The sequence below is a fragment of the Jatropha curcas genome, chromosome 8 (assembly GCF_041381405.1).
Source record: "Jatropha curcas cultivar XTBG-Jc1 chromosome 8, XTBG_Jcur_1.0, whole genome shotgun sequence".
In the NCBI taxonomy this organism is placed as follows: domain Eukaryota; kingdom Viridiplantae; phylum Streptophyta; class Magnoliopsida; order Malpighiales; family Euphorbiaceae; genus Jatropha; species Jatropha curcas.
The window spans coordinates 15062616-15078541 of NC_143158.1; the positions used below are offsets into that span (position 1 = coordinate 15062616).

The 15926-nt window shown below is 33.9% G+C and overlaps 1 protein-coding gene and 1 pseudogene across 1 annotated transcript; one reads left to right on the forward strand and one right to left on the reverse strand.

Moving 5' to 3' along the window:
• Positions 1-259: 259 nt before the first annotated feature.
• Positions 260-13064, forward strand: LOC105646408 (annexin D5). Its single transcript, XM_012232264.4, has 6 exons — positions 260-449; positions 2110-2255; positions 7899-8117; positions 11360-11575; positions 11680-11769; positions 12666-13064. Exons 1-6 carry the CDS (start codon positions 374-376, stop codon positions 12867-12869), a joined length of 951 nt encoding a protein of 316 aa, XP_012087654.1. The 5' UTR covers positions 260-373; the 3' UTR covers positions 12870-13064.
• Positions 10260-11006, reverse strand: LOC149494236 (uncharacterized; annotated as a pseudogene).
• Positions 13065-15926: the final 2862 nt, after the last annotated feature.

Below are 15926 nucleotides of genomic sequence, written 5' to 3' on the forward strand. Positions count from 1 at the left end.
GAAAAAAAAAATTTATTACTCGTTGAGACCACAAATCTGATAAGTATTTTGATATAACAAGTATTATGAAATAGGGGTAGTAATATAAATAGAGATAAATTATAGGTTATAAATTATAGATGGGTATATTTATGTATTTAAATATGACTAATATTTGAAGAATCATAGTATTAAAATTATAAAAAAAATTTAAACTAAACATACGGTGGACCAAGCTTGGTTTGAAGTTTGAAATGCTCCGATGCCTGAAGTTTTGCCAAGTCAAAATTGCTACGCTATTTATTACCAATAATAAATTGCACAACTGTCTTGTTTTGTTCTATAAATTCAAATTGAATACGACAAACCGAGATTGAAAGGAAGGGAGAAACAAATGTCGACTTTGACCGTACCTCCGGCGCTTACGACTCCCCAAGATGACGCCGTTCATCTCTACCGCGCTTTCAAAGGTAACTATATATATTCAAATCTCCATCTTCATATTTCTTTCGTACGGTTTTGTTGCTTCAAAGTGTAATTGTGCCTGTTAATTGAATTCCTTTTATCACAGAAGGTTCATTCCTTAATCTCAGTTTGAACCTTTTCTTTCCCTTTAGTTTTGAGATTTTGTTATAACATAGTCTTCATTCTATATGTAAAGATGCAAGAAGATTGATACAAGAAGATGGTGTTTCTAATTTGGTACATCTATTTTTTTTTTTTTTTCATATCTTTAATTTGCTTGATTCAAAAATTTTCATGTAATGTAAGGATTGAGATCATACCCCTTTTGATGTATAGGCAGATTATCTAGACAACAACCTTTAAGCTTTATGAGTTTGTGAAGCAGGACTAATTTGTGATTTAGCTATTTATGAATTTTTGGTGGTTTATTGTTTGACAAAATTGGAGGGTTAAAAAGTGGGATATCAGAATTAGATTGATGATATAAAAAATTTTGAATTAAGGCATGGTATGAGTTGACGTAGAAGAAGGAGAAGAAGACAACAAAGAATTAAAGATATAACACTCAACAAATAATTACTCACAAATTTACCTCACAATTTGTTATTGAAACGCCTAAGAAAATAAACTAGAACCACAAGCAATCAGAAAGACGAAAGACTCTTGCTTGTCTAATTGGGATATAATCCTAAATTGCAGAATTACTAATTAAATTCTAAATGCCTGAGGCTTTAATTTAGTCCTTGACTTGGGAGAAATCCTATTGCAGCTCTGAACTTTTATCAGAACCTATTATATCACTGACCTTTTATTTTCATGGTCAATAGACCCCTCATGCTAGAATGCCCTAAACTTTATTGGCATAGGATTAATGCGATTTATGTTAGTTTTCCAACTTAAAGATTTCCTTTGCAATAACCATTTAATAGATTTACTATTAGTTCTCCCTCTTCAAAAAAGAGCTTGGATTTGTGAAGTTGAATGCATCTGGATGCTCGTTTAAGAACAAAATGTATATGCTTAATGTGCTTGACAAATAAAAGGAGCTACTTTCAAGTTAGGTTGCAAGCCCCCTAGTATGCTTTCTGGAAAGAACATATATTGTTGTAACCATAATGATTCACCTTCTTGTTGTATAATAATGGACGTTCTAACAGGATATGAAAACACCAAGAGGAGTATATGTATTGTTGTTGCCAAAACTTTGGCATTTTTGGTGGGTTGGAACATTAAGCATTCTATTGTTTAGAATTAGAGATGACAATAAAAAAATATTGTAGATTAATTGTGAAGGCTACTAGCATACTACCAAATAGACTTTATTGTCTAATTATTATTAGAATGATTACCAATACATAAGAGAACTACTACCTAAAAATATTAGAACTCCCATACTATAAATAATAAAGCTTTTTTTTTTCAAAGTAAGAATTAAAAAAAAAAAAAAAAAAAAAATCTTTTGACTGAAGAAATTGACAAGAAAGAACTCCTTTTTTTTGGTTGCACCAATGCACCTTCCATTTTCCTCATACAAGTTGATAACTATAATGAAATTTTGTTGTAGAGTAGTTCAAATTGTGAGAAAAGAATGATTAATTTTGCAGCCAGAAAACTTGTCAATTATATGATATTCTGTTTTGGAATGTCTAATCTTTTTTTACCCAGGATTTGGATGTGATACTTCGGTGGTGATTAATATATTGGCTCATCGAGATTCAACACAGCGTTTGCTTATTCAACAGGAGTACAAAAAAGTGTACTCTGACGATCTTCTTAAGCGCTTGTCTAAAGAACTTAGTGGAAAATTGGAGGTACTATTATTCTTCCTCCTTAGGAGGGCTTTTCAATTTTTTTGGTAATCTGGTGTTCACACATTCATAAATATTTTTAGTTAAGATAATTTTTACTTTCTATTTCCAGCAATGTAGAATCATGATCAGTTTGTCCTGTTTAAAAGTCTCAAAATAGAGATATTTTTTGTCTATGCTTACACACATTTTGACGCAGGGGAAGATGTAGGGCTGTCAGTTTTTAACAAGTAAGCTAGAATAGGGTTGATTGTAGGTGGAACAGTAAATAATTAGGTTTATAACCTTTGAATTAAAATTATGAGGAAAATAAGATGATTTACAATGCTACTAGTGCTGTCTATTTATAGTGATAAATCCTAACTAGATTAGGAATCCTAATTAAAGAAAGAATTAAAACTCTATTCCTATTCAATGATAAAATAGTAAATCCTAATCAAATAAGGAAACGGAAAACTAATGCAAATCTAAAATAAAACAGTAAATTAAATAAAATCCTAGTTGTGCTAGGAATCCAATTAGGACTAGGATTGCTCCTGCATCATTCTCCCCGGGTTTGAGAAAGACTCGGCTCTGACGAGTAAGCCTTGATATATTCCGCATATATGGCTGGATCAACTTGCTTTAGCTCTTCTTCAGAAATCCATGTACTTTCACCTGCTGGTTTTCCAAACCACTTAACTAAAAATCGTCTATATTGGTTGCCACGCCTAGAACGAGCTTCCTTGACATCCAACACTTCCTCAATAACATCAGCCTTTGCAATTGGCAGCTCTTGTACTTGTGCTTCAATGGAGGATGGCACTCCATCAAATCCATGAAAAGGATACAAGTCTGAAACATTAAAAATTGGGCTGATTTGTAAATCAGATGGAAGATCAATTACATAGGCATTGGAACTGATCTTCTTCAACACCTTACAAGGTCCAAACCTTCTAGATTTCAGCTTATGATAAGTTCCTTTAGGGAAACGTTCTTGTCTTAAGTGGATGAGAACCTGATCGCCTTCTTCAAATTCTTGTACGCGCCGATGCTGGTTGGCTGTATAGGCATATGATGCATTGCTGTCTTTTAAGGCAGCTTTCACTTCTGTATGAATTTTCCTGATGTGATCAGCAAACAATTCCCCTTCAGCACTTACTCTAGCCTCTTGGGGCAAGGGCACCAAATCGAGTACATTCTGAGGTTTAAGTCCATAAGCAGCCTCAAAAGGAGTCTTCTTAATACTTCGATTGACTGAGTTGTTATATGCGAATTCAGCTTGGGGAATAACTAGATCCCATGTCTTTGTATTGCTCCCAACGAGACATCTTAATAGATTTCCCAAACTACGATTGACAACTTCCGTCTGACCGTCTGTTTGTGGATGGCAAGTACTAGAATATTTCAATTCAGTTCCAAATTTTCTCCATAAAGTCCTCCAAAAGTGCCCCATAAACTTTACATCTCTATCGGAAACAATAGAAGTCGGAACACCATGTAGTCTCACGATCTCTCGAAAAAATAACTCAGCAATATGAACTGCATTAGAAGTCTTGAAACATGGGATAAAATGAGCCATTTTAGAGAAACGATCCACTACAACAAATATAGAATCAAATCCCTTTGCTGTCTTTGGAAGTCCCAAAACAAAATCCATACTCAAGTGAACCCAAGGTGCATCTGGCTCGGGTAAAGGAGTATATAATCCTGTATTTTGCGTGCTTCCCTTCCCGAGTAAACAGGCTGGACATCGTTCCACCAATTTTCTCACATCTTTTTCCATCTTTGGCCAATAATAACGGTCAGAAACAATCGCAAAAGTCTTGTCTCTACCAAAGTGTCCTCCCAAACCATTTCCATGAAGTTCTCTAATGATTTGTTCCCTTAAAGATCCTTCAGGAATGCATAGCTTATTCCCTTTGAATAAATAACCATCTTGCAATCGGTATGGCAGACTTTCAGCTTCTGAAGAATGCAGTAAATCAGCCTTTATCTTGCCAAAACATGAATCTGAATCATACTGGTTTTTCAGTTCTTCAAAACCAGTAATTTGAGTGCTCAAAATTGACAAAATTAGGGATCTTTTACTCAATGCATCAGCCACAATATTAGATTGACCGGATTTATACTTTAGTGAGAAATTAAATTCATCAAGGAAAGAACTCCACTTAGCATGTCGATTGTTGAGTTTATTCTGAGATTTTAGATACCTCAAGGCCTGATGATCAGAAAAAACCACAAACTCACGATAAGCTAAGTAATGTTGCCAATGTCGAATAGCTCTTACCAAGGCATAGAACTCTAGATCATAAGTTGAGTAATGCTTCTTAGCTTCAGACAACTTTTCACTAAAAAACTCAAGAGGTCTGCCCTCTTGGCTAAGAACAGCTCCAATCCCTTCATGTGAAGCATCACATTCGACAATAAATAATTTCTCAAAATCTGGAAGTGCAAGAACAGGTGCTCTAGTCATCAAAAACTTGATTCTTTCAAATGCCTTTTGTGCAGAATTTGTCCACTCAAACTTTTCTTCTTTCATAGATTCAATTATAGGACTCATAATTGAGCTGAAATTTTGGATAAATCTCCTATAGAAAGAGGCCAAACCATGAAAGCTTCTAACTTCTTTGATGGATTGTGGTGCTGGCCATTCAGTAATTGCACGAACCTTTTCTGGATCTGGTTTTAATCCTTCAGCGGACACAATGTATCCCAGGAATACCACTTCTGGTTGCAGGAAACTGCATTTTTTTAGGTTTATGTGCAGCTGCTCTTGACGAAGTACTTCTAACACTTGTCGCAAGTGTTTTAAATGATCTTCCTCGGTGCGGCTATAAATCAAAATGTCATCGAAATATACCACAACGAAAGAATTCAAGAAAGGTTTGAGTACATCTGTCATGACTCTCATGAATGTGCTTGGTGCATTAGAAAGGCCAAATGGCATTACTAACCATTCAAATAACCCATCTGGTGTCTTAAAAGCTGTTTTCCATTCATCACCATCCCTCATTCTAATTTGGTGATATCCACTTTTCAAGTCAATTTTGGAGAACACTTTAGAACCCGCTAGTTGATCAAGCATATCCTCCAATCTTGGTATTGGAAAGCGATATTTAATTGTAATCTTGTTTATAGCACGACTATCTACACACATTCTCCAAGAACCGTCTTTCTTTGGTGTTAATAAGGCTGGGCAAGCACATGGACTTTTACTTTCACGCACCAGACCTTTTTCCAATAATTCCTTAACCTGTCTTTCTATTTCAGCCCGCTGTAAAGGAGGCATTCGGTATGCAGGCAGATTTGGTAAAGCTGCTCCTGGTACCAAATCAATAGCATGTTGGATGCTTCTTAATGGTGGCAAGCTTTTCGGTACATCTTCATTAATCAGCTCCTTGAATTCCTGCAATAATCGTTGAATTTCAAAGGAATATTCAACTGATTTTTCAACCTGGTCAGCTCCTATTAGTTTGCTCACTAAGGCATATGTGACTCCCACCTCACTATGCGCAGCTGCAAATTCTTTAACACTTACAAGCCCATTTAATTTACTAGTTGCAGCTCCTTTATTTGCTGTTTGCCTTGTTTCTTCCTTGAGAGGATGCAAAGTGTACTTCTTGTTGTCCTTGTAGAACGAATAAGTATTAGGCCTTGTCTTGTGGTCCATATCATGATCATACAACCAAGGTCGTCCCACTAGAATATGCCCAACATCCATTGGTACTACATCACATAATGCTTCATCTACCAAGTCATCTCCCATTGTGAATTGCACTAAGCATTGAGATGTTACTGGTATCTCATGTCCTTTCTTCAACCAACCTACTTTGTATGGATGAGGATGTTTTGTTGTAGGAAGCTTTAATTTTTCTACGGCCTCCTTTGATATTATATTTTCCATACTTCCTCCATCAATGACTAAATTACACACTTTGCCTTCACAAATAACACGTGTACGGAAAATGCTACGCCTCCTCCAATCTTCTTTTCCTTCTTTGTTCATGGCTGTCATGACTGTTCGAACAACTAAAGACTCACCTTGAGCTGGATGAACATCAATTTCTTCTACTTCCTCATCATATTCATCAAAAATAGGGCCTTGGTCTTCATCATACTCGGCTAAATTCACCCTCCTTTGTGGACAGATGAATGAAGTATGTCCCTTTTCTCCACAAGTAAAACAACGAACTTGAGAATTGTTGCCTCTCCTTGTAGACGAACCAGAATTGTTTTGTCGACCATAAGGTACAATACCTTTCCCTTTACCGTTCCTGTCAACACAGGCTGTCTCTTCATTGTATTTATTAGTAGCGGCAGCCTCTTTCCCGCTTCGTTGAGTTGTTTGAATCCCTCTTGCAGGTCCGAAATTGTTTTGCAAATTGCTTCTGTTTATGGGCCTTCTAGCACCGTAACGAGAAACTCGCTTTTCAGCTGCTAAGGCATATTGGCGAGCATCTTCAAGATTGTGTAATCGGACTATGCCCATTTCATCTCTAAGGGACTGATTCAAACCAGCAAGGTAGCGAGAGGTAATTTGTTCATTACTTTCAGATATTCCAACTCGAATGGACAAATTATTAAATTCTGCAGTGTACTCTTCAACAGACATGCTATTTTGTTTCAAGCAGTGGAACCTTTCATATAGTTCCATTGCGTAATCAGCTGCTAAAAATTGCTTCCTTAGCTTAGTTTTCATGTGCTCCCACGTGCTGATTTTAAGCTTTCCTTGTCGTGCACGCTGCTCCTCAACTCTCTTCCACCATTGAAGTGCAGTACTCTTTAATTTAAGCTTTACAAAAAGCACTTTTCGGGTTTCAACCATTGGTTTCCATTCAAAATAATTTTCTAAACTAGTTTCCCAATCTAAATAGTCTTCGGCATGCGATTTTCCATAAAAATCAGCAACTTCAATTTTAACTCCTCCACTATTTAAATCAAGAGCATGAAGTAAACGCTCTTCCAATCTGCCTCGTGCTGCTGGGTTTGCAGGTCCAGCTTCATGAAAGGGGTTTACGTCCTCGACTTCCTCTTCACTCTCAAGAGCTTCTTGAAAATCAAGGTTTTGGTGGTTGCCTTCCGGAGTCTCCATTCGGGCTTCCACGGGTTCCTGACGCTGCAAGGCTTGTACAGCCCGGGTCAAATCCTCAATCATTCGCCGCATCTCAGCTATTTCATCTTGTTGGGGCTGATTGCCTCTGCCTCTGCCTCTGCCTCTTCCAACCATGGTTTAATTCAGACAAAAAAAAGAATCCTAGGATCTGTTTTTGTGCTCTGATACCAGTTGACGCAGGGGAAGATGTAGGGCTGTCAGTTTTTAACAAGTAAGCTAGAATAGGGTTGATTGTAGGTGGAACAGTAAATAATTAGGTTTATAACCTTTGAATTAAAATTATGAGGAAAATAAGATGATTTACAATGCTACTAGTGCTGTCTATTTATAGTGATAAATCCTAACTAGATTAGGAATCCTAATTAAAGAAAGAATTAAAACTCTATTCCTATTCAATGATAAAATAGTAAATCCTAATCAAATAAGGAAACGGAAAACTAATGCAAATCTGAAATAAAACAGTAAATTAAATAAAATCCTAGTTGTGCTAGGAATCCAATTAGGACTAGGATTGCTCCTGCATCACATTTAATTATTTTCTCGTATTTCAGACAGCAGTTCTGCTTTGGATGCATGATCCACCTGGACGTGATGCAATCATAGTCAAGCAGGCATTGAGTTCAGACACATTGAATATCCAAGCTGCGACTGAAGTAATTTGCTCTCGCACCCCATCCCAGATACAGGTGTTTAAGCAACATTACCATGCAAAATTCGGGGTTCACCTTGAGCAAGATATTGAGTTACGCACCTCTGGGGATCATAAAAGGGTAAATTCTTTCTCTTTCTTCACATTATTCAATTCTACCTCCAACAGATGTGCCCCAGGGGTACATGGTTGCATTGTTTTAGTATTTAGCTTGTTTGCTAAATATCAAACTTCAGATTTTGTTAGTTTCCTTGTTCAAGAGATATTGTTTACGATTCATTTCAAGGTTATTTTTTGAGTGGTCATATTATGTTACTGCAATTGTGCTTTATTTGATATTGATATAAATATATGATTGCAACTACCTTTGGTATATAGTTATTTGTTGTACTAGCTCCATTTTGTTTGCAAATACTTTTATGCCCTTTACGTTCAATTTGTTAGATTGGTTCTTATTTAATTTTTGTTGCTATATGATTATCTGAGAGAGAATTATTAATTTGAAGTTTCAGTAATTGTCATTAGCCTGGCAACAACTTTTGCTGGACCCTTATAGCTGTAATTTTGTAAGAGAGTCAATTTCTAATGCTTATACCTTATATGACTGAAAAGATAATTGGACAGCCAGCTGCCATAGAGATTTATTATTAAGACTTAAGACACACTCGTTCCAAGTTGTGGTATTTTCTTAGTGATTCATGAATATGTGTTAAATAATTCCTTTATCATATTTCTTGTGAAACTACTTAAGCAATTTTGAATTTCTTGTCCACCACCCCTCATTTTGTGGCACATTTACCTAGGACAGCACTGGCTGGTTACTGAGGCTATATATTGGATTTGTTTAAAAGCTACAATAGGCAGATTTTTAGGTGAATAATTCAGGTTTTTATGGAAACAGTCTTTTACAGCACGTGAATTCACATGTATATTTCTATGTTAGCATATGTTATCAAATTTAAATATTAAATGAAATTTCTATACATAAATTAAAAAATATTGCAAGTATATTCTTTTTTTTTAGTAAAATAAAACATAATTGTTTTGAAAAAATTGATTACTATTATAGAAAAGTTCTTAAATACTACAAAAAATTTTTTATTATAGCATGAGCAGTCAAAACCAAAGAAAATCAATAGCATAACTTCAAATTCTAAAAAGTTATGATGTTAGTTAACATCAAGTAAACGTAGAACTTACTTTAAAGATATTTTCTCAGTGTTTGTGTTTAGTGTTTGTTGGATTAAATCCAATTCTAAACCTTCAAGACATTGGATTTTATAACTACTCCTAAGCTTTTAAGAAAATAATCTAGAGCATAATTCTAAGCTTGAGTCTTTGATTTGAATTTTTTGTATTCTTTGGCAGAATCACATTTCTTTTCATTTTCTTGAAATTCATGAACACGTCTTATGGCGGAACCATGATCTTCTTTTTTTTTTTTTTTTTTTTTTTTTTTTTTTTTTGTTGGGGCACAATGTATACTTATTTTTATAAATGCTAAGCACAACTTTCTATATATGTGACATTGAAGTTAATTTTGACCTAAAATATATTGAGTCACATAATATTTCAACTCTTTTAACTTTAATTACATAATACATTGATCGTAATCTTATAAAGTTTAGACCAGCAGATCTGCTTAGTTACTTACTGTTTTATTATGTATTAGATATGAAAGTTAACTTTGCAATACTTAATTAAATATATAGTGATATGCTAAAACAAAATATAAATGAAATAACTTATATATATATATAATTATATATATATATATATATATATATATATATATATATATATATATATATATATATATATATATATATATATATATATATATATAATTTTTAGTGTAATCTATTGGGTTAAAATTTCAATAGATCCTTGTGCATAAGATTTGGGATGAGCTTGAGGGCTAAAATCAATTTCAGTGGGGACAAATTTGAGTAAACCATTAAAAATAGCCTGAACTTTGTTGTTTCTTATATTTATACTCTAATTTCAACTTAACCCCTGAGACACCCAAATTTTATGTTTTTGTTATAATTGCATCCCAAACTCAAATTAGGACTTCTGAAATGAATAAGGAAATACTTAAAGTGGTATCTATCAGAGCAGGTGGATTTAAAATTAACTCACCCCTGGTTAAGACTAAACACTTTGTTTCACCCTTAACCCGCAAAACGTTTCATCTCTCTACCTCCATTGAAAACGCATCGCTTCACTATTATTATTACCAAATTAATTCAATCTTCGAAAGCTATTTGATGGCATGAGGTGATTTATCCTTCGCATCTTCAATAACAAAATTGTTCCCGCGGCTTCTTGGAGAAATCTCACTAAATCTTCTCGGAAGTTTCTTGTTATTATTATTATTATTATTATTGATTGCTGCTTTTTCTGATGATGAACTCGATGTAGGAACTAAATACCACCCAATAGAGGGCATAATATTGTTACTGATCTTCCAAAGAAAGCCAAGAGCAAGAAAATCAAGATTATAAACACTGGCCTATAAAGATTAGATCTTCCCCATTTATGTAACTTGATGTTCCGGTTCGGTGTCCTCTTCTTCTCCGATGTCTTTTCTGTTCCTAATCTTGCTTGCTTTGTTTCTTGATTCTTTATCGTTCTCTTTACCAGCGATTTATCTAATACTTGCTTTGTCTTTGGATCATCTTTTCTTTCATCTTTACAAAACTGTGCCTGTTTGGATCTTTTAACCTAACTATAGTCGGAACACAATCGTTGGAGCTGAAAAATGTGAAACGAACAAATGAAATATCTTGAGAATCGACTTGAGAATAAATCTTTTGCCTTTTCTTTTCAAGATCAGCTAGAAGTGCAGAAAATTTATCCGAATATGGGTTCTTGCTATAGATAGGATTTGCGTCTCAGAAACGATGGAGGGAGAGAGATGAGATGTGTGGGTTAACAGTAAATCAGTGCATTTTGTGTTAATTATGGTCGGATTAATTTTAACCCCACCTGCTCTGATGGGTCTCATGTTAAGTATTTTTTATTCATTTCAAAAGCCCTAAAAGTTTGGGATGCAATTATAACAAAAGCATGAAATTCGGGAGTTCAAATTGGGGTATAAATTAAAAAACGCAAAGTTTAGGATATTTATAATGGTTTACTTGAACAAATGTTAGCGGGGAGCCCAAATTTTTTTTTTTTTTTAAAAAAAGATAAATTTCAAAAGAAAATCCAAAAGATTTTTAAACTTTAGTGTACTTTCACAATCATCTTTTATATCAGTAAAACTAAATGAGTGTGCATACTGCTGCTAATACCTTGCTTCTGCGTCTTCATATGTTGAGTTTTTGCTAATATATTTTTGTAAAACACTTGATTCAGCTTTTGCTTGCATATCTTTGTACACCTCGCTATGAAGGCCGAGAAGTTGACCTTGAGATGGCGCAGAATGATGCTAAGTTACTTTACAAGGCTGGAGAGAAGAAATTGGGAACAGATGAGAAGACCTTCATCCGCATATTCAGTGAACGAAGTTCAGCACAGTTGGCTGCTATAGCTTCTATTTATCGTAATGTTTATGATAGCAATCTGAAAAAGGTTTGCTTCCTTGACGTCCTCTAGCCTCTACTTAACTTAGACTTCTCAGTCTCTATTTTTTACTTTCCTTTTCTGATTTAAAATTTAAGTGGATAATTTATTAGGCTGTAAAGGGTGAAACATCAGGACACTTCAAACAGGCTCTGTTGACAATTTTGCAATGCTCAGAGAATCCTGCAATGTATTTTGCGAAGGTATTACATTTCTGACCTCATCTATTGGTTCTATGGTATGCATCTGGTTATAATAAAATCAAGATATTCCCGGTTTAAATTTGGAAGGCATAATGAGTTATATCATGTCATTGAAGACTTTGTTTGATGTGGTAGACAATTGTTATGTTCCAGACAACCAGAGTCCGTAACATGTGTGTAGGATTATACATGAGACGCGTCGCTTGTGAACTGTTCGAGGCTCAGCTCTCTAAGTGCTCGCTCAAGCTCATATCAAACGAGCTCAAGAGAGCTATTGAGCTCATTTAATAAACGAGCCAAGCTTGAGCTCAGTTTATGTGAGACAGCTTTATCGAGCTAGCTCGCGAACCAGCTCAATAAGTACAAATTAATTAAACCTATATTAAAATGACGTCTTAGTTTGATAAAATTTGAGCTCGACTCGTTTATAGTTATTAAGCCAAGCCCAAGCTGAGCTCAAGTTTGGCTATTTTATAATGGAGCCGAATTCAAGCTCAGATTTCCACGCTCAAGCTCGGTTCGGCTCATTTAAAACCCTACATGTGTGCTTGTATCAGCATGCTTTTCATTTTGTGCCACCGTAGTAGAGAAATCTTGAGCCTAAACTGTTTGCAAATTGCCCAAAATTCACATACTTAAAATGGACAGAAAAAATTCTTAAAATTTGAGTTCAGATATTTGATTTGCATAAGACTCTTCTCAACGTTTGATTTGTTGCCGTCATAATATTGAGCAATTCGCTCCCTTCTGTGTGTTTGAAGGGACTATAATTAAGGATTACTTATCCAAACCACTCACAAAGATGGACATAAATCATTTCGCTATTAGCAATTGCAATGTGATTACCTTGGACTTGTGGATAAAATTCATTATTCATATGTTGTTCGACTTTGCAGGTGCTGCGAAAGGCAATGAAAGGTCTAGGAACTGATGATACGACATTGATAAGAGTAGTTGTGACACGGACTGAGATTGATATGCAATATATAAAAGCTGAATACGTGAGGAAGTACAAGAAGACATTGAATAATGCAGTTCACTCAGAAACATCCGGCCATTACCGGAGTTTCCTGCTTTCCCTTTTGGGACCCAACCAATAGTTGAAATTTAATGTATGTGTGTCTATATATTACCACGTTTTGACAAGATGCGATCCTGTAAGTGCTTGTAATTAATGGAGTAACTTGTTATTTTCTCAAGATTGCTGTATATATCGTGCTTGTAAACAAGATAAAGCAGTTTGCGGTTCCTAAGACCTAGGAAAGTTCAAAAATATTCAATAACTTGGTTTGTAATTGCTTGTTTTCATGCATATATTATAGGTAGTTAAAATTTTAAATTAATATCAAATGCAATTATTTTTTATTTTAAAATTACTATTTTGAATATATTTTGTAAATATTACTCCCTCTGTCTTTTACTAAAGAAATCAGAAAAAGCTAGATATTAGTTAATCAGAAATTTGTCTATTTTTTTTGTTTATAATACCAATAATTAGCCTTAAATATATAATTAATGATGAGTAAGCTAACTGACGAATAGAGTATTTCAAATGTACATTTATTAGCTAAAATTTTAAGGATTGCAAGAGTCTCGTCAACTTTTAAATTGAAGCATTTCAGTTTATTTACATCGTTTTTGAAATAGTGCACTCGTAAGAAGGAAACTATCTTCAGTTAGATATCATGAACTCATCTTTTTCATGTTCTAAGTTTAGAAAGAAGGGCATAGTTTTTGTCGCACACGTTGGTAAGGTGTATTCTCAACTTAAAGGCAATTTTAAAAAGCATGTTACAATACAAGTATGTGATGGTATTATGAAAACTTCCCCAAGAAAAAATAATCATCCGGCTAAAGATTGTTTTTCCATTGCATGAATCAATGGATATGAGAATATAAAATCAAAATTTATACACATTAATAAGGGTTAATATATGCATAAAGGTAATTTTTAAAAAATATGGTGTAATAATATAAACTTGTGACTATTTCATGTTGATCTCTCAAGAAAATACTCGTGCTTCATGAGTAAATTAGTGCATACTTCTTGGAAACTGAGTACAAACTTAGTCAACAAAGCATTACAATTAGGTTTGTTGGAAAAAATTTGAATTTGTGCTTAAATTAAAAGTGTAATATGGACATTAAAGACTTTTTTTTTATAAGTAAAGCACAACAATTAAATGTGTGACCATATTATGAAACCTGGTCACTGTACGTATTCTTATTTGTGCACAAATCCGTAAAGTCGAGCACATTTCTATGGAACTGCTTATAAATGTAACTATTACTCATGCTTTAGAAATATAACATCATTAATTATCGAGCCCAACTTTTTTTCACCATTATACTTGTTAATTGAGTCTAAAAAAGGGCAATAATATAGGTTATTCAAGAGCATTTTAAACATTTACTTATGACATCATTTTCGAAGTTTCCATTTAAAGTAAAATTCTCTTTATAAAACAAACAATCTAAATGGAATTTTTCTCTAAAATAAAAAAACAGAGGGAGTACTAAACAATCCTTGACATTAACTAGTCATGATTATGTGTAATTATATGAAATATTAATTTATTATTTTATTGCAATTTAATTGTATTTTTTTAGCATTTATATTTAATTTTAAATAAATATAGTGATTATTTCTTACTAAATTTTAGAATTTACGTCTTAAAAATATACTAGATTTATGCATATGGTTGCGAAATTTTGAAATTAAATGTAAGTATATTGCCCATTTAAATAAAAGGCTAGTTTCCTTTTTTCCCAAATCAATATAAAATATTATATCCTTTGCTTATCTCTATTTTACTTGGAAAGCAGTAGAATGTTAGAGATAGACATATAACCATTTCTGTGAGTTGGCTAAGAAAGATAAAAATGGTGCCTTTCGTAGGATCAAAATTTGACTACTGAAAATCAAGTTTTCTTGAGTTTCAATTTAAGCTATCTATCTCATTTCATCAATGGATTCAAGAAAGACTTAGACATGGTTGTTTTCCTTTTAGCATATATTATTAAATTCTATATAATTATATGTTTGCGTTTTAAGTTATATCATGCATGGACTCTAAATTTGATCAGGATAAGGAAATTTGACGTTCAACTTAAACCCATATGCAGTATTGATGAACTTTTCATTAACTTGAGAAAAATTCTTAAAATTTGTTGAGCATTGTTTCTTCAATTCTTGGATGATTTGCTCTTTTGATTCATTTAGGATTAATAAAGTACCGAAAATAAGTACCAGTTTTGGTTTCGGGTATAAAAGAGAAGGAAAATAAAGCTTAGATTTTTCCCTTAAAATAAAAAATATAAGTGAAAATTTATTTTCAAAAAAAGTAATTATATTAAAGATGTCTAAATTGTGAATCCAATTCAAATGAACGTTCTAATCCCGTTTGATGGATTGGACAGCTCATATCAGAGCCTCACATGTGTCATCCCCATTTATACAAATTTAAAGAGTGCAATTCAAAAAAAAGTGAATATTCTAGAATTTATACAGCCTATGTCATCTAATACCGTATTTATAATTCTATAATATATACAATTTGTACAATATCTACTAAGTTGGACTTTTAGGCCTAAGTGTTCCTTTTGCTCGGTCTTGTCACGTTCCTTATGGGCTTTGATTTTGGGCCCATCCTCATGGGCCTCGATTTAGGTCGGCATTACATGGCCTTTCTTGCGGGTTTTTTTCGAAGGCCCACGTGCACTTAAGCCGACCTGTGTTTGGTTGGTAATACCCGGGTGACTCGAAGGATCGCACTCCCTCTGACTTTGTAGTTCTTGAACCTGGTATTGGAGGATCTGGTGGATATGGAGAGCAAGATATTGATGATGACAGTGATAGTATGAGCAGTGGGTATTCAAGAGATGATGAGAGGCTTTTTGCTATCTCAGATTAATTAGATGTGGGGGAGGATGATGGAAATAGGATAAAAAAAAGGAAGAAGGGTGACCATTTTAAAAACACATATGCTAATGAATTCAAAAATCCAAATGATGGAAATATTCAACTTGAAGTGGATCAAGTATTTGCCAGTGTTGATGTGTGAAGAGAAGCTTTAAGGGACTATGCAGTTAAAGGAGGATACGTGAATAAGTGGATGATTGAGTTGAAGTGTGATAGGTCTTATTTTTATAGTATT